The 19,877-nt window shown below is 40.2% G+C and overlaps 1 protein-coding gene across 4 annotated transcripts in view; it reads left to right on the top strand.

The window, feature by feature from the left end:
• The window catches only part of ACVR1 (activin A receptor type 1), a 137,670-nt gene that overhangs the window by 94,418 nt on the left and 23,375 nt on the right, over window positions 1-19,877 (top strand). For all 4 annotated transcript variants that reach the window (XM_039237563.1, XM_039237566.1, XM_039237564.1 and 1 more), the window contains 4 exons: window positions 2,600-2,699; window positions 6,319-6,465; window positions 11,696-11,971; window positions 15,939-16,136. In XM_039237563.1, coding sequence (XP_039093494.1) covers window positions 2,600-2,699; window positions 6,319-6,465; window positions 11,696-11,971; window positions 15,939-16,136 — 721 coding nt within the window. The remainder of the gene's footprint in view (window positions 1-2,599; window positions 2,700-6,318; window positions 6,466-11,695; window positions 11,972-15,938; window positions 16,137-19,877) is intronic.

Here is a 19,877-nt window from a genome sequence, read left to right on the forward strand (position 1 = left end):
TTTCCCTTGCTAAAAGTCAACACGTGGCTGGTACCTACCCTCATGGACAACTCGGGGTTAGACATCATTGTATTTATATGTTTTAAAGCTATTCTTTTGCATACTTTTAAACAATGAAATCACATTAAAATGTCTTCCTTTCTTTAAAAAATTGTCAAGTATTAATTGTACAGAAACTTTAAACATCAAGCGAGACAAGGGAACCACTTCCTATAAATAGGTGACCGTAGAATGCAAAAGAGAGAAGCATTCAAAAGTGATGCTATGCTGAGTCTGATGCCTCATTTGAAAAAGGTGAAGATGGGTGAGTCTTAGGTGGTAAAGACATGCTAATACAAAATTAAGACTCTCCTTGTCATAATCTGATGGAAGACTGTCCAGGTCATAACTTTCTAATGTGACTCAATGTTATTCAATGCCATGGCCATACATCACCTAAGATCATGTCATATTAAGTCTCGTCCTGCTAGGGGACAAGCTTAACAGTGTCTGGTAGTTCTCCACTTAAGCCTGCCCTGCAACTACCTTTTTGCTGGAGAAGACTTACCCTCACCAGTCTTTGTAGCTCTGGCGCTGTTCTTGGACCAACCTGGGCTAGTTGTTAAAACATTTGGTGGTAGCTGATACAGGCTAGGAAATATCCCATCCTCCTCTGCTTTCCCTGCCATTGGGCCACCAGTCAGGTGTACTTTTTTGTATGAAAGGGGGGAAGGAACCTCGTTTTCTTCCATTTCCCTCTCTATTTAGATTGTAGTACAGCAGAATCGGGAAAACAGAAGAGGGCATTCTGTGTCCCAAAGGAAAGAAACACGGTTTTTCGTTAGAAATGTATTTTGGAGTTTATTTCAAAAATTAAGCAAAATTAAATGAGTATATTGAGTTTGTAGCAAGAAGATATGAGGTGGAATCCTGACAAAGCTTTAGTGAAGTAAGATTCTCAAGCAGCTTAGTCAGAACGCTGTTTCCCAGAGCTTGCCAACCACAATGGACAGTGATAGGAATATCTAGTGTAAATCGCTGTTAAGTAGCTCCTGTAAGTCTGGAAGAGGAATGGGAGTATATGCTAAAATAGTCTTCTCAAAGCAGCCTTCTTGGATGACAGTGTATAGCGACATGGTAGCCCAGTAAAGAACACTGTTTAAACAAGTTATCATTATTCATCTATGTACTTGCTTATTTAAGTGATGTGCTCTGTGGCTCAACAAAGTCTATCTTACTGAACAGCTTCCTACATTGAAAAAGAAGCCTTGGGATCCAGAAGTTGAAGTAGATATCTGTTAGTCTTTGGTTGATTCCCCTCCCCCGCCTTAAGTCTATGAACTAGATTTAAAACCACGATTACATATTATGAAAAAACACATTTGTTTAATTTTCAGAATTATTCTCTCAAAAAATTGAATGAATAACGAGAAAAAAGAACAGCAAAAGAGATGGTTAGGGAGATATGGAACTACTTGATCTGCATTCAGTTTCTTGTTGATTATCCATTTTGTGGTTTTTAAGGATTCTAAATATCTTCTTTGGATGTTCAGATTTTGGTAATTTTGCTGATCAACAGTACTTCACAGTGGTGCTCAGAGTAAGTAAAAGAAGATGAAATTCAGACAAATCAATGTATTGCTTTAACAGACTAGCTAAAATGTTTGGGAAAGGATGAGCTTTGGGGAATGTTAGCTCAACATTATTGCAACCTTACCACCTATCACCTTGGGCACAATATTGTGTATTACAATGATCAATTCCCAATACAAAAAGGCATCTACTCTTTGACTTGCACTGAGAATCAGAAGGAAAAATTTATGATGAATGAACTAATTGGGAGCTTTTTCCACAGTATATTCATTTGTAGGAATAGGTTTGGGGCATGGTTTTATGTTTTAAATGAAAGTTTATTTTTCTTCTCTGATTTGTGGATAATTCACACCAAGAAATGACATCTAGGGTTAACTTTTGGGATGGTTTGTTCCTCACCTACCTGAAGGGTAACTGCCATCCAGGTGGCCCCTCTCTGCTTGAGTGTACCAGTTAGATGACCCACGTGGCCACTGGAGTCTTTCCAATATAAGCGACATTAGAATTGTATGTTCCTTATTCCTAATTCATTTATTCCTTTTTAGAGTTCCTCAGTTGGCACACCAACTATAGTGGCTCCTTCCATAGATAGTTATGAGCAGAGCAGAACATGGTTAGTTATGTTGAACCTTGGAATTGAAGGCCCTTCCTTTTTTCTCCACTTGTTCCTCTTTCTGTTGTTTCCCTTCATGCTCAGCCCTGCTTCTTGGACTTTCTAATTTGCATCTTTGATTTGTTGTCCCCTCAGCTTTTTTTTTTTTTAACACATATTTTTTATTCCAAAACTCTGGATATACAAAAAGACTACTACTCCCTCAGGAAACCCTGTCTTACATTAGGGAAAGGGCTAGCTCTTGGTTTCCCTAAGAAAACCAGTTCTTCCTCCAGCAGGCCTTTCTGTGCACACTAACGGGCTACATGTCCAGGATTGCTATCTCCGTGTGAGTAACCGTGCTACGCGTGCTAGTGCTCTGCACTGGGAACTGTTTCTCAGTAGTTTCTTTTTTCTCCTTGTCTCAAACCACAGGATTTATTGGATCATTCATGTACATCAGGAAGTGGCTCTGGTCTCCCTTTTCTGGTACAAAGAACAGTGGCTCGTCAGATCACACTGTTGGAGTGTGTCGGTAATTCTTTTTTTTTCTTCCTCTATGGGTTATATGCAATGTTAGCTGTGGCTCTGGAAGCAGGGTGGGACTCGAAAAATCTGCCCCTTGTTGCCTGTTGCTCATGAAACAACAGGAGATGGTGTGGCTATGTATCTGTTTCCTGTGACTTGTGTTCAGCACTTCCACTTGTTGAAGTTCTTGTTGAAGGAATCTCTTGCTAGTTAGTCTGAAGAATGGCTAGTCAAAAGCTTTTAGTTGCAGGTAGACCCTCTGGGATGATGGGAAGGCAGGGGGACAGAATTCGTATAGTATGGCTGCTCCTGACTACAGGCATTGAGTGATCTGAGGTGCGTAGGCGTTTGGACAATACACTTGCTTATGGCAATTCTCCAGTCCCACTCACTCTCCCACTGCCTTTAAAAATAATGAGATAAATTTACCAAGGCTACCTTTAAAATTGTTTTATTTAAACAAGAGTGATAGCCATTTTTCTGTGGCCTCTCCTAATTTCCCATCTAGGAACAGGTTTATATATAGATGTAGTCATAACATGTATACAATTTGTGTTCCTCCTCAGTTTTAAGCTCATATACGTTTCCATATGTCTGTACACATCACAAATATTTTAAAAGATTGTGTAATCATGGTCTTTTGAAAGATCGTTTAATTTTAATGGTACTACTCCGACAAGCTTTTGCATGCCTTGCATCTTTCTTTTGAGTGCTCAGAATACATTTCCAGGAATTGGGAGTCCTGGGTCAAAATTTGTGACATTTTTATGGGTTGTTTATAAATTGCTGAACGCCCTCTAGGAAGATGGTACAAAATGCTCTTTTTAGGGGAAGTCCCGAGTTTTAGTACTTTAACTTTTATTTGGCGGGTATTTCCAAGTCCCATGGTGGTTGTCTTGAATTTCTCTTTTGGACAGTATGCAGGGATGGCCGTGGGGACCCCCACACGCTCTTCCTAGTTCTCCTGCTTTCTTTTCTTTGCAGCTCCAGTCATCCCATCTTTTGCTTTTGGGAGGAGGCTGGCCCCCATAAGGTGCCCTCACCACTTGGCTGCTACCCTCTGACTTTTCTTTCTGTTTATATGGAAGCCAGGACCCCTGAGGCCTGATCATGGGAAGGGGGCTGGGCAGTGTGGAAGAGCAGCAGGCACCCTTTCGGGCACACAGCGGGCCAGCAGGAGTCCTTTGCCTTTGCTGTAGGTCTGCAGCCGCTGGGACTGGCTCTGAACCACGCTTCATGCTTCTCTTCCATGATGGACTGTGAGCACAGAAAGATGGAAGAGCCCCAGATGTGCCCATTGCATACAACCAGAGTTGTCTTCTTGTGCTACCTGACATCCCATTTGATTATGAACAGGGACGGGTACTTGAGTAGGAGTGAGAAGGCAAGGACAGGGATGTTTGCCGTCTCGCTCACCCCTACCCTCCTGTCCCATGGCCAGTCACCATTCACAGGGTTCCTGGTCTCAATAGCAATTTTTAGAGACTGACCCCAGAGTCCAAAGGGCAAAATAATACTGTGCCTTTAAAAAGACATACTGTTTTTGGTAGTGCAGATATTCTTGAGCATTCTTTGAAATAGTGTAAATTCAATTATAGCATTTTGTTGGTTCAGTGCTAAAGACTTTCATAAAAGCAATGCCATTTCAGTAGCTTATAGTTAGTGTTCATGTGGTACAGTGTTGAATAAAAATGTATGGGATGAACCACTTGGATAGTGTGTTACCATTTGGGGTTCAAAAGCATAGGAAAGTTGGACTAGATCAGATAGTGATTAGTGAACCCCCCAAATTTCTGATACCTTAGGGATTCCCATGGGGGCTCCATGGCCAGAACTTCTGGGCTGCCCTGTTTCTGTTTTTAGCGACTTCTACAGAAGGTTGCATTTCTAAAAAGCATTTGACAACTTAAAAGCATTTGAAAACCATTGAAGTACGTTTCCATTTTAAATCTGTCTACTTATCTTGACATCCATCTCTGTTTTCTTAACAAAAAAAAAAAAAAAAGAAGGGATTTAAGGCAACTTTGTAGTAATGTATACAGTTCTCCGGCATGTTTTTTCTCTCCATCCTAATGAGACTGTGAGGACAAAGGGCGAATAAAGATACACAATTTTACCGAAGGCAGGAAGAGATCAGCATACTATTTTTGAGCAGCCTATTTTATACTGTCTTAGCACTAGCCTTCATCTCGCACTGCAAATGCTGGGCAATTGCTGTGACTGTATTAAAATGAGTCCTGCTCTAAATACTATTTTTGTGACCTGACAGCAGCCCACAGCGATGACTTCCTGGCCACATTTAACCTCCTTTTGGAGTAGTCATTGGTACTTAACAGGGACATTGTTTATCAAGAGGACTTCTAGAGTGCGTGTTGTGGATCTTGCGTCAGAACATAATCACCTCGATAGGCATGCTTCCTTTCTCTATGTTTGGGTTTCTCGTGGCTTAGTTTTTCAGCAAAGAGTGATGTTCCTATGTGCTCAGGTGGTACCGCAGCTGCTTATTACAAGCTGTGACTCCCAGCAGCCACCTGCCTAGTGGAAAGCCCTGCTGCCCCGCGAGGTGTATCCCCTGCCTTTGCTGTATGTAGGTGCCGCGTGTGTCTTTACCCTGATTATACCCTGTGTTGATCCCCGAAGTCTCGTGGTAATTACCTCCTCCTCCCAACCTCCCCCATCACCCCTACCTATAATTAAGGAGAAGAATGGAAGAGGTAGCAAGCCGTGGACAGGCTGACAGTTGTGTTGCTGCTGCAGCGGAGGGCGTGCATCCCACAAAGCAGATCACAAACTAGAGTCACCACGTTTTGGGAAACGCCCTCTCCAAGGGGCCTTTGTGGTGTGGCCCACTTCTGGCACCACAGGGGCTGTCTAACAAACAAATACCCATGACCAATGTCAGGAATCGGAACTGTTCTGGGATTATGTCTTTAAGACTCTGCAAATCCTCTTTTGAAATATATCCTCTGCCAAGAAATCCTTTAGGGAAGGTAGTGGCTGCTTGTTGGTTTCCTACCCACGCACAGTTTTGTGTGTGTGTGTGTGTTTACGTGTGATTTTTTTTCTTGGGGGGATCGTTCAGAACACAAATCTCAAACTTAATAGTCTCTCCCTTATGAAAATATAAATGCCTGTGTAAATTCACAGATTTGGATTCCCAAGAAAATGTCTGTGTTGATCTTGTTTGAAGGGAAGGAATCATAAAGGTATTCAGTTTGGACACATGCAGGTTTTTTATTATTTTTTTGTTTTTCTCAGAACAACATTGAAATCTAATACTCTGTACCATTTTCTTAGTTTTACTAACTTTCGGGTGTTTTTCAAAAACGTATATGTTTCATGGCTTTTAATAGAGGAATTTAACTGCAAACTTAGTAATTAGCAGCTAGTTGTAGCATGCAGACACTGAGGGTGTTTAATTTGTTATGACAGCAGGTGGCCGAGGAGCGGAGGGCAGCCCCGGCTTACTTTTTTATGTCTTCACGGGAGAAAGGTGGTAGTATTTGTATCCCCAGATTCAGTTCTTGCACGTAAACAGTGAAGGGGTTAAGAGGTGCAGGCAAGAGATGTCCTGGCTACCTCTCCTGTTCTCCAGTCCGACGTCACCTCTGTGTTGCTTTCCACAGGGAAAGGCAGGTATGGTGAGGTGTGGAGGGGCAGCTGGCAGGGGGAGAACGTCGCTGTGAAGATCTTCTCCTCCCGGGATGAGAAGTCATGGTTCAGGGAAACAGAATTGTACAACACTGTGATGCTGAGGCATGAAAATATTTTAGGTAAGTACAAAGATAATCCCTTCTCTATCTTATCTAGAAAGAAAGAATTGCCTGCCTTTGCCCTCTCAGATTTGGTGGATGTGAATTTGCAAGTCTCCCCTGAAAAGTGATAACAGGGATCATCAGCATTTATATCATGTTTAATTTTTTTAGCGCTAATTTCTCATTTAAATCTGCAAAGAAGTGAAGTTTGAAGATTCTCTGGATGATGATGAAAATGAAATCATTATTGCTAATTCTTATTCTGTAGGTTGTTATTTAAGCAACAAAAATTTACCCCATATTGTTCACTTCAAGGCTTCATCCGTTGTTCTACTTACCGCACCCTTTTTGAATATTTATTGAATCAAACTAAGAAAGCTCTTTGGACGATTTCCTAGAGATTCACAGCTCCCAGGGACATCGTAATTAAATGCACGTTCCCTCAAACTAGGCATGGTTTTTAAAGCCCAGATTTACAGAGGGATTTAGCATCCATTTTAATTTGGAAACGAAGGCTTAGAACCATTTGTGAAATCTGTGAGGAGCCCATTGAAATACTGCTTTGGAAGTATAAGGAATGAGAATATTCCTTGTTCCCATTGGCTTCTGTGTCTTTGGAAAGTTTCTCTAAATGTGTTTATACTAATACGTGTATGGTGAATGCTGCCCAGAGTGTTTCTTTGCTAGTGGGTATAAAGGTTCTATAGAAGTGGACTCTATAGGATAGTGTTGGACACTTGTGACTATTGGATGAGATTTAACTTATAGGAAGGCCATTCCAAGAATTTATTTCTATTCCATCACTGCCAATTTCATATTAAACTTGAGTCAGTTTGTCCACAAATAATGGTTTGACGGTTGTCTACAGTTTTGCTTTGATAGGATGGTGGTGTGTTCCATCTTAGAATTGTGTGTTTCTGCTGCGGTCTTCTCCCCCTCCCTTACCTGCTGGGCTGTTGCTGTCACCCAGTCCTGACAGTCACTTGTGTCACTGCTGTTGGTCTCCTATTTCCAGTCCATCTTGCTGCCCTGAGTTATCTCTCATCGAGTAGCTGATATACTTCTCAAGGTGTCTTTGATGACTCCTATGTTGCCTGTCACATTTGTGCCTTCTAGGCTGCCAATCCAGACTCCTTATATGTTAGGTTCCCAAGGAGTCTCAGACTTTCTCTACAAATATCCCCAGATGGGAGGCAGTTCTGACATTTGCCGTTACTTGGGACTGCCATGAACATTCAAGTGTCTGTACCTTCGTTCGTGGTCTTGATCACCCATGATCCCCACCCCACACTCTACCCACCCCTCCTTCCATCAAAATTTCCCAATTCCCTTTCAGTTTCTCCCAGAGGACTTACTTGTGCTTTTCTGCACACCCTCGCTTTATAGCTGTGCTGTAGCTCTGCTCACACACTACCTTGTGTCATAGTTGGATGCATGTGTGTAACAGCAATGACTACTTACACCAGTCATACTAGTTACTACTTACACTGCTGTAAGCGCTTAATGTGCATTTCTCATGTAATCTTCACCACAATCATAAGAGGGTAGACACTCTTGTTTTTTTAGTTTTAATGGATGAGGTAGCCAAGGTATAGAGGTTCACATTACCCATCAGGTTACATAGTTGAGCTGAGAACCACCCTGGGCAGTGTGTCTTTAAACCACAGTTCTGTACTCAGTGTGGTAGCTAGCTGGTGGAACTTCTTCTGTGATTCTACAGTGAGAATGTGAGGTGAAAATTTATCCACAGTCAAAACTGCCCTTCAGTGTCCCAATTTTTCCTCTGCCACTGGAACAGACAGGTTGAGTAACAGATAAAGTGTCAGTTATGTTAGAAGCTGTGATGTATAAGAAGTACTTAACTTTAAAGAGTGGAATTCTGTTAATGAGCAGGTGCGCATACTCTTAATAAATATGTATGTGGGCTCTGAGATTCATTAAAGGAAGGGCATGTTCAGGCACCCCTACTCATTCTCATGGGCTCACAGGTTCATTGAACAAAACACTCTAGATATTGCTGGGCTATGCAAATAGTCACTTTATCAGTGCTTTAGAGTTAAATGAACTGTGATACCATTCCATTGTACACTGAGGACAAGAATCATTTCCACTGTTTTTACTTTCACACTCAGAACCAAGGACACTACCCAGCACATGGTAGGTGTTTAGTAAATACTTGTTAAATTAGATTTAATCATAAGAGAAATCTGAAAGTCACTTCTGCAGTATGACTCATGTGCCCCACGGTGTGGTGGCCTCACTCCTCAGCTGTCGTAGCTACGCAGTGACTGGCCCTTGGGAGAGTCACCAGGGAGAGACTCACCAGGGCCACTGGTGACCTCACATAAGATTTTGGGTTTCATTTTCATTCCTGAGGAGACTGGGAGGATGATTTTGGCTGTTAAATAAGAGGCTTTTGGTTTTTTTTTTTATTTTTAAAATGTTTATTTTTGAGAGAGAGACAGAGACAGAGCATGAGCAGGGGAGGGGCAGAGAGAGAGGGAGACACAATCTGAAGCAGGGTCCGGGCTCTGGGCTGTCAGCAGGGAGCCTGATGCAGGGCTCCAGCTCACAGACCGTGAGATCATCACCTGAGCCGAAGTCAGAAGCTTAACTGACTGAGCCACCTGGGCGCCACTAAGAGGCTTTCGGTCTAATCACTTTTTCTCTCTGTTAATGAACATATCCAGTGGCTGTGCCAGCGTTCCACCTTATAGGTACCTGTTCAGTCTTCCCTAACAGTAAAGGGCTTTGAGTGAAATTGCAAAATTTCCATGAAAATGCTCTAGCACTCTGAAACAAATGTAGTTCTGTCATTCACACTTGGAAGATAAACAGTTAAAAAAAAATCCTGCCTATTTAAAAGTCATTTTTCCAGAAGGTCTAGAGCATAATTAACAGGACAGACAAAATCCTTCTCTAAGACCTAAGAGGCTTAGGGAAGGTGAGCAAATAAATAAACTGTATGTATGTATGTATGTATGTATGTATGTAATCAATCAGCCAGAGGCTGTTCTCCTTTAGGCAGAGAGATCAGTAGAGGCTATATAAATACACAACAGTAATTTAGTTTCTTTTGAGTGGTGCTTATAGTTTAGGATGTTTTTTTTGAACATGATTAACAATATCATTTGGTTTAAATGGATAAAGCAGAAACATTTTCTTTAGTAAGAATAACTAATACCTAAGTACATGTATTATGTCCTGTGAAGGGCTCAAAGGGAATCGCGATGGGGCAACAGACTGGAGAGGGGAAGGGGTGTAGGAGTGAGGCTGCCTGTGGGACCGGCTCAGAGGGAGGGGAGGAGGAGACAGGGGATCACATTTACTTTGCAGATATCCGATGGATACAAGTGTCAAATTGTCTTTCTCTCGGTAGAAGGCAGCTTGCTTGGGGGTCCTATGGCAACATGGGTAAGAGTAGGGGTTCTAGAGCCAGGCTACTGGGGACCATTACTGGCCTTAACATCAGTGATGTCCTCTGTCTCCTTTCTGTCATTTTTGGAGGATTATGTGCAGAGCATGTAGAACTGTGCCTGGCTCCTTGTTAGTCCCAGTATTTACTAGCCATTTCTATTGTTGATGATGACAAAGATCAAATAGGGGACGTTTCTTTGTTCCCAGAGTTTTCTATGAGAGCGATGGTATATCCAGATGGATAGCACCAAACTCAGGGTCAGCAGCTACTTAATAGATGTGTAATTTGGCATCTCCTAGCAGCAATTCCATTATTTATAAACTGAGTATAATGATATCTGTGTTACTAGTGTATTGAGGAAACTCCCATGAAAATATACATGCGTAAGCGACACAAATTTTTTTATCAAGCACTATGCACGTGTGAGGTGTGTTCCACATATTTCTCCTTTCCCATACCCTTTCACAAGTCATTTAATCCTTCCTCAAGCCACATCTTTTTTAAATATTCTTTTATTTATAAGTTCCAAATGTCACTGCCTGGAAAGGACATTAGCTGTGTGTGTGTGTTTAAATATATATGTGTGCATATATATATAAATGTGTGTGTCTGTATATATACACATATATATGGAGAGAGAGAGCATGCGAGAGTGAGTGTGTAGAAAGCACCTCTGTAGCAGAAAAGGCAAGCATGCACATCACACTTTATTTCATAGGTTAGGAAGTTCTAGAGGTCATTCACTTTGCTCAAGGGTCCCCTTAGAATGTCTAGAAAAATCTCTTTCTACCTCTTTATTGACATATGTCAAGCCTCATTTCTTGAAAAGAACTCTTGAAAAGTGGTCTTGAAAAGACCACTTCAGTTATTACTTCTTGGTGTTGTAACATCTAGTCTGAATTATTAGGATTCCCTATTCGGGACTCATGTTGCCCTTTGCAGATATAACAGTACTTTTTATCATGTTCATTACATTATATTGTAATTTTTCCTTTTTATATCTTTTCTAGCCAACAGACACTGTTATCTTGGTTTTCTTGTGTGATTGACAAAGAGCAACATAGGTGCTTATTACATTTGGTTTCTTTTTTATTTGATGAGTAGTCGATCATTTAATATAAATGTATCCCTTTATCTTACACTTGAGTAGAGAGAATCCAGAGAACAGAAATGAGTTGCCCAGTATTACACAGCAGATCACAGGCAGAGTCAATACGAGAACATAGGTGTCTAGATACTATGTGGATTTTTTTAAATGTTTTACATGTTTTTAAGTTTACTTTTTCCAGAGCAAGAAAGAGTGTGAGTTGGGTAAGGGCAGAGAGAGAGGGGAAAGAGAATCCCAAGCAGTCTCCACACTGGCAGTGCAGAGCCCTGACACAAATCGTGAGATCGTGACCTGAGCTGAGATCACGAGTCTGTCGCTTAACCAACGGAGCCACCCAGGCGCCCCGAGATACTATGTTTTTTATTCTTTTGGGGTGGTTGGTGAATAATCTATGCTTGGCATATGAACATGATAAAGCGTTTGATCTTATCATTATGGCTAAACACAAAGATACTATTCCTGTCTCAATGCAATGTAAAATATTTTAAAGGATTATTTGTCATGGAAATGAATATGGAAATTTCCTATTCATTAGCAGCACCTTTTTATGGAATAAATAGTATTACATTTTTCTGTTGATGTCTTTGTTACCTCCTTTCGTGGTAGTTTAATGATTTTTTTTGTCGTAGGTGGTATCTATCTGTGGGTCTCTATTTCTGTGTACTAAAAGTTATAATGTGAAATCCTTACATGTCTGCTAATTTTCTTCTTGCTCTCTCCAGGTTTTATTGCCTCAGACATGACATCAAGACACTCCAGTACCCAGTTGTGGTTAATCACACACTATCACGAAATGGGATCGTTGTATGATTATCTTCAGTTGACTACTCTGGATACAGTTAGCTGCCTGCGAATAGTGCTGTCCATAGCTAGTGGTCTCGCACATTTGCACATAGAGATATTTGGGACCCAAGGGAAACCAGCCATTGCTCATCGAGATTTGAAGAGCAAAAACATCCTGGTTAAGAAGAATGGACAGTGTTGCATAGCAGATTTGGGTAAATTTTAAAAAATATTTCTTAATTACTGTTTTTACTTCTATTCTGTTCATTCCATCCTTTAGCTAGATTTGCATCCATCATCCCCCTGTCATCCCCCACCCCCCACTGCCTTTAACCTTTTGTTATGAAACATTTCAAGCATGCAGACAAATTGAAAGAACTTCATAGTGAGTAGCTGTATACCCACTACCTAGAGTCTCTCATCAACATTTTATTGTTCTTAAGCTTTGCCACATATCATCCATCCCCACTCATCAACCCATCTTAATCTTTGATACCTTACCATGTAAATTGCAGACAAAAGAGCCGTTTCTTATAAAGACTTGAGCATGTATACCACTGTGTCATTCACCAGAGTGAAATTTCGAGGTAAAATTTCATTTTCATGTGAAATGAACAAACCTTAAGTGTTATTAAGTAATACATTCTCAGAGTTTTGACAAATGTTCTAACATCCAAATCTCTATCAAAAGTTAGACCTTTGCATTACCTTAGAAGGTCACTTCATGCTCATTAAGTACGTCGCTGCCCCAGACCACCCTTAGAGGCAACCAACAGTGTGTAGCATTCTGATTTTACAAACCTTTACGAAAAGTAGGTACACAAATAACCGAGGGAATGAGTTCATCTTGAAAATGTTTCTAAAACTGTTTTTCTGTAATCATGGCAATATTATCAATGAAGATATCTTCATTACAGTTATCAATGAAGAAAGAGGAAACCTAAACCAATTCACAATTTGCCCTGCTGGTATATCTCATTCCTATGGTGTTAGGATACTGCTCAGTGTTAGCTTTAATTGCATTACAAATAAGACTGTTTTCATTTATATACAACTTCATTGTATATAAAACTATATTCAACTTAGACCCCTTGGATATTGGGGATAATTATGGTAATGAGAAGTGAATTGTAATATTGGTTATTCATTTCAGGGAACTATCGAGAGTCCTCACTCTATTTGATTAAAAAATGGTTTGTATTATATTCTTCTATACACTCATAGTTATTGTTAGGTGGATAAAGGTTTAGGCAGTATTAGCTCTATTATATAAATGATAGAATTTATTCTTGTTTTTAAACACAAAAGACTTGATGTGTCAGGAAAATTTATTCCTTTTATATTTCTTGAAACTCATTGCATTCATGCTGAGAATTATTTTACAATGTTTTGCAAGTGTGAGAAGAAAACTATTTAGGATAGCATTGAAAGGGCATGGCTCTAAAGCTTTTGGTGGGTAGTTTTAGTTGTGGACTGGAGTTTTATGGCTATGCCATGGCTTTTGGAGCAGGGTGATTTGGGCTGGAATCCTGGTTTTCCCAGTTATTCACCCTGTATATCTGTGCAGGTATTTTAATCTATCTGTTTACCTGACCAAAGTGCACTGTTTCTTATTCTTGATGTTGGGGTAGAGCTTAGCAAGGAATACTTTAGTGTTTGACATGGTACACTGTACTTCTGTATTGTTTCCGATGTTCGTAACACTGTGTTCAAGTATTATTCATGTTACTAAAAATCACTTATGCCTACTTCACATGATTCTTACAAGATTCAGAAGTTATATTACTTGCTTGGCAAATAATAAGCATTCAGATGGTAGTTGCTGTTATAGTCCAGTGGTCGAGGGGGAAATGGAAAATTGAGGAAGCTGTTGGCTTTGGTTATGGGGCTTGATAGGGAGTCAGAGGTACTTTTCAGTTAGTCCAACTAATTAGTTATTCATCTGTCTTTCTTTTGGCTGGTAGCCTTCCAATTAGATACACAGATTTGTACAAAAATCTGTGTTAAGGTATTTGTTATTCAGGGAGTAGATCTTGGTACAGAAGACAGCTCCTCCTGTAAGACCATCATTTGTGTGTAATTTTTCACTTTATACCCAGAAATTCAGGATCACTCATTAGAAATCATGTTCTATTATTGAAACTGCAAAAATTTCAGTATTCTATTTATTTTTCTTAACTTTTTATCATAAAAATTTCAAACATGCAGAAAGGCCGAGGAATAGTAGGTACAATGATCATTGATATCCACAACACTTAGATTCAGCAGTTGTTAAAATTTTACCGTACTTGCTTTATCTATATGTAGCTGAACGTATATCTTTGCTAATACATTTGAAAATAAATTTCAGACATCACAACACTTCTAAATGTTTCAAAATGCATCTCTTAAAAATACCAAAATATTTGATACACTGCATGATCAGTATATCAAACCTAAATTGTTACTGATAATTCTTTAATATCATTTAATGTCCGTTTTCAGATTTTTCTAGTTATTTTTCACACAAGAATTCAGCCAAAGTTTACACATTGCATTTGGATATTTTGTCTCTTTAGCTGGTGTGATAATTATCTATTACTGGGCAATAAATTACCTCTAAAACTTAGCAGCATAAAACAACAAATTTGGTATCTCACATAGTCATCTGAGGGCCAGCAATCTTGGAATGACTTAGCTCTGTGGTTCTGGCTCAGGATCTGTTGTGGGTTCCAGTCAAGCAGTCGATTAGAGCTCCAGGCATCTGAAGGTTTGATGAGGGCTGGAACTTTGAGGATGGCTCCATTAACATGGCTGTTGGTGGGAGGCCTCAGTTCCTTGTCACAGGGACCTCTCCACGGGGTTGGTGTGAGTGGCCTCATAACACAAGAGAACTGAGAGAGAGCAGCGAGGAAGCCATGATGCCTTCTATTTCCTAATTTTGAAGATACACACTCATTTCTGCCTGGTTCTGTTTGATAGCACAGCCCACCCTCAAGGCAAAGAGAGTTGAGCTTCACCTCTTGAAAGGAGAAGTCTCAAAGAACTTGAGGACACATTTTTAAACCACCACGGTTAGTACTGCCATGATCTGTTTATACTGCTCCTTCTCATATTCTGTTATTTTGATTCTTTGGTTCTTGTAAGAGTAGAGAGGTGCATATGTTTGGGGACACAGTGGCCATAGAATCTTGGGGTTGATTATAAAAGGCAGGGAAAGAGGAACCAGTCTGATTTAGTGAATGCAATTGCTGATATGCTAGTCATTTTTAAGGGTGAGATAACATGTGCCACCCCCCAGGCATGATAAGGAGTCCTCATCCCACACCCTCAAAACCATGGAGTAGGAGCAGGAGCGTTCATAGATGGCTTGAGGGATCCCCAAAGGATCCTTGGGTTGCAACGGTTTATAGAGGCAGCTTGTTCCAGTCTGGCACTTTTCATTATTTTGAATGTTAAAGGGATCATTTTCAGTTGGTCGGCATGTACATCAAAAAGTAATTTCATTCTCACAGTGAATCACGCATGTATCTGCCTAACCCACCTGGTCTGTATGGAATGCCGGGTCTCTCTAATGGAAGAATTCTGAAATGAGTCATGGTTTAAGAAAGTGCTTCAAAGCCATTTAACATGAGAGCTGTGCTTTGAATGGGGGGCTAGTTTAATGCTGGCTGTACGCCTGATTTTAGAGAAAGGCCTGTGGGTTTGGTCAGTGTTGCTGTTTCTCAGATGAGCATCCCTTCCTAAAGGGATGGAGTCTGCCCCTTAAGTAGTGATATATTACTGCAGATTCTCTGCCTCACACTGTTGGAAGTTTGTGTTTGCTCATGGTTGGGAGCTGTGGCAGAGTAGGAGAGCTTAATTTCCTTCTCATAAGATGCTTGGCGATTCCCACTTAACATGTGAACCTGTTTTCCTGTGGACTTGAAACACTGGCCTCATAGAGCTTTGGTGCTTCGGTTTATTATTCATCCAGATCTTTTTGTCTCGGGGGTTTATGTGTTAACATAATAGCTTCAGAATGTTTCCAGCATTAGTTCTTTTTTCTGTTGGTCACAACAGTATTCCAGATTCCTCGGGAGGTACCGCAGCAGTGAGTCCCACAGGAGGGCGCTTCGGATTGGGGTTGGTTTAAAAGCCCTTCAGCAATCCTCTGTGAGAAAGGTAGTGAACTAACCCACCCTGTTGTCTTCTTCCCTTTAGGCCTGGCAGTCATGCATTCCCAGAGTACCAATCAGCTCGATGTGGGGAACAACCCCCGTGTGGGCACCAAACGCTACATGGCCCCTGAAGTTCTAGATGAAACCATCCAGGTGGATTGTTTCGATTCTTACAAGAGAGTTGATATTTGGGCCTTTGGACTTGTCTTGTGGGAAGTGGCCAGACGTATGGTGAGCAATGGTAAGTATCCGATCTAATGTAGTAATGTCCTTTCCAAGTCCTCTCAAGTCTACGATCTTTAAAAGGGCAAAGGAAATATTTAAGTCCACAGTGCTCCATGAATCATACTTATTCCTTGAATCATACATCAGGCTATCAGCATCTATATTTGATTTATGGCTAGTAGGTGGAATGTAATGGGATTATATTTTAGCTACACAAGAGGAAATGATGGTTGAAAAAGAAGAATATTTTGGGCTGGGACATCTGCTCCTAGTGCTGCCTCCCCAGTGTCTCAAGTATAAGCCCCCAATAAACACTTCCTGTTTCTTACCAAAAAGAAGAGTATTTCTGGAAAAGACTAGTTATTCTTTGGCTTTTCTTTTGATTGGTTCATACTTCATTCTTTCCTTTCTCCATCTTCCTGTTCTACCTTTCTGCCCACCCTCCCTCCTCCTCTGCTCTTCTCACAAGTGAGGTTTAACTGAGAAGAATGCTTGAGTAAATCAAAGGGCAAATCCTGCTATGTTAGATAATTTTACTTCCTAAATTTGGATTATTGAGAAAATAGTGCTCAGGTTGCACACTCAGAATTCACTTCTTTGTGAGAAGCAGTCTGTACCTTTTGGATTAGTGAAGTTTAAATTCAGGAAGTCTGGAACAGGTGGCTAATGTTGGGCCTCGTGTAAGTAAGTTTTGTTTTTGTTTTTGTTTTTCTCGTGTAAGTAAGTTTTATGAAATGATGGTGGTGTAGCAGTGAGAGAAACATAGGTCAGTCATTTTTAACCTGTGACCCATACAATAAAGTCTTACTTACTCTTGTCTTTCATGTGTTCCCATTAGCCACAAATACATTGTTGAACTTTACTAGAAGTACACTGTATTTTGAAAGAACTAAGTATACTGTTTCAAATTGCCCACATCCCATCTACCCACAAAGCGGTTATTATAGCAAACTTTCTTGAGTCACCTAAATAAACTTCTGTCTTCTCAACTGGAAGTCTGATTTCAGAGGACATGTCTGAAATTGTGGCAGATAAACAGGAACATGACATATATTTAGATTAATATTCATTTTCAAAGGATACTTTCCTCTCCTAGAACTTGCTGGAATCCTGGATTTGAAGTATTAAATAATGTGTGAATTCTCAAGGATTGAGATTCTTGGGGCAATCATAATTTTCCTGAACAACATAGCCAGAGAATAGGAAGTTCTTTGAGGAAAGTTGAATCAGGGTAATTTAACATAGCTTTCATGTGCAATAATTAAAATTGGCATGACTTCACGGTAGCTGCTGAAGCTGGTGCTTTTTTCTTTTTTTGTTTTTCCCTCCAACAGCAAAGCGTGTCTTGTTTGATACCCTTACAGAATTTGTTAAAAGCGATGTTTCAGATTAAACATAAACATACATGCATTGTAACTGGACAGTTCTTTTAATTTTCTTTTTCTTTTCTTTTTCCTGATGGAACCATGAACAGTTTCTTGGTAATTGTTTCTCAATCGTTGGGAGCTTACTGACTTGCATTTTGTGCCATTCAAGTGCCTTGAGAATTATCTGCAACAGGGAGATTGTTTTCTTGATTTATGAAGTTCTGAACTTTGCCTGGAATTGCGCATCGACCTCATTTGCCTACCCCCTCACTAATAATCCTTGAGCATCTTGGACCTGAACATGTAATTGTAATTAATTTATTTTAACAAACAGTTTAGAGAAGGATTGGTGTCATAGTGAACCATGCAACAGGGAACCTGCCCCAAATGAAGAGGAAACTAATCTCCCAAGGTTAGGATGGTAGCTGTCCAGTGGTGGGTGTGCTGGAGCAGCTCTAAGCAAGCCTGTGTGACGAAAGCCAAACTTGGCAGAGACATGGGGTCTGGGCTTTGTAAGAATTCATGTTGCAAACGTGTTCCCTGTGTCACAGGCATAAACCCAAGTGGCTCTTAAAAGCTCGAGTCTATTTGAAATTAGAATCATCAGTTTAAAATTTAGCCCAACAAATGGTAGTTTGCATCATCTGTTTAACATTATTTTGGGGGAAAAATCATGAAGAGTAGAGAAAGAGAGACTATTTTGGTGGTGTTGTTTTTTTTCTATTGATTTCCTCTTATGTCATCATTTAGGTGGTTCTCAAGTTCCTAAAATTCTGGTGAGTCGAGCTTCTCTTCTGTGCTGTGGTTTTGTGGGTTTTTTTTTTTTTTTTTTTTTTTTTTGGAGGAGGTAAGGGTATGTTGTGTCTCATTTTAAATCAGTCAGTGTCCCTTGGCAGTGACTAATTTGATATTTTCCCCTTCTCTTTTTAGTCCCCCTTTTCCCATGAATGTTCACATGCGCGTGCACTCATGCACGCATGGAATCTCCTTATCTGAACTCAAAGTAGGTTTACATGTGGGATTGAACACTTTCAGGTTTACTATTAATATTTTAGTTATTATACACCAAAACCGAAAAATGAGTAGAAGAAAAGAGAAATGTTGCCCTTATGTTCTAACATCCATGTGCCTTTCCACTTCTCTGAGCACCAGTGTGTATGTTTCTGACTCTGTTGTAATCATAGTATAGATACGGTTCTGTATCATCTTTTTCATTTGAATGTGTCTTTTAACATTAAATAGTCTGTTTTTAAGTGGTCACGTGATATTTTAGTAGCCACCTTCATATTTTAGACATCCTGTCTCCTCCACTTGGGGCTTGCTCTATATAGTAGGTATCTTTGTTCATATAACTTTTTCCCTTGGGGAATTAATTCTTAATCCGAAAACAGGTAGATCTACTAGGTCAAAGAGTATGGAGGCTTTTATGGCTTGACACATATTGCCAAATTGCTTTTCATAAGAGTTGTACTAATTTACAGTACCCGACTCACCCCAGGGTGTGATGTACCTATTTCACGTTCGTACCAGCTTTAAGAACTACCATTAAAAGAATATATATTTTTGGAATTATTGCATATAAAATGTAGCTCATTTAAATATATGAATATCTTATCTTAGGAAGGTCATTATAACTATGGGTCCTTTGAGTTTCCAAGCCCATGATAAAAATTGATGACCAGATAGTTCTCCTGGAGCGGTATGATCCTCAAGTGAACCATGAGTATAAAAAGATGTTGCATTTTGTATTTTTGTTGCAATGTTACATTTATTTGCTGCTAATAATAAACTTCATGCTGTTTCTGTACAGGAAATGAGAATTAAGTCCATTTGCACATCTGAAAACTTCTCAGTAGTGTCTTTTGGAATTTACTTCTCCTGTTTAGTTTGAGACTGAGTTTGGGATTGGTAGGAAGAAAAATGGTTTTCTCATCTTTCCTGTGTGTATTTTCTACGTCAGCGTAAGACAAGGGTTTGCATGGATCAGTAGTTCTTAAACTGAGTGTGTGTCAGATTTGGCTAGAAACACAGAATGCTGAGCCCTCCCCGCCCCAGAGTTTCTGGCTTAGAAGGTCTAGGATTGGGCAGAGAGCCTCCCTTTCCAACAGGGCTGCAGGTGATCCTGTCACTACTGTTGGATCGGGGACCATACTCGTGAGAGCTCCTGTTACCATGTAATCAGTCAGTCCTCATGGGCTGGGAAATAGACTCCCTCCAGGAGTGGGACGGTCCATCCCAGCAGGATACCCGTGACTCATTTCCGATGCGTTAGGAGTAGATCCTTGCTCTCTCTTGGATGCTTAAGAGGGGTTCATTTCTTCTTTAAGAGTCTTATATCTAGACCCTGGCCTTTGTAGATTTTTGCTACTTCTCTGGCAGTATTTCTCTTT

The sequence above is a fragment of the Hyaena hyaena genome, unplaced genomic scaffold (genome assembly GCF_003009895.1).
Source record: "Hyaena hyaena isolate Hyena2069 unplaced genomic scaffold, ASM300989v1 scaffold_126, whole genome shotgun sequence".
Classification (NCBI taxonomy): Eukaryota; Metazoa; Chordata; class Mammalia; order Carnivora; family Hyaenidae; genus Hyaena; species Hyaena hyaena.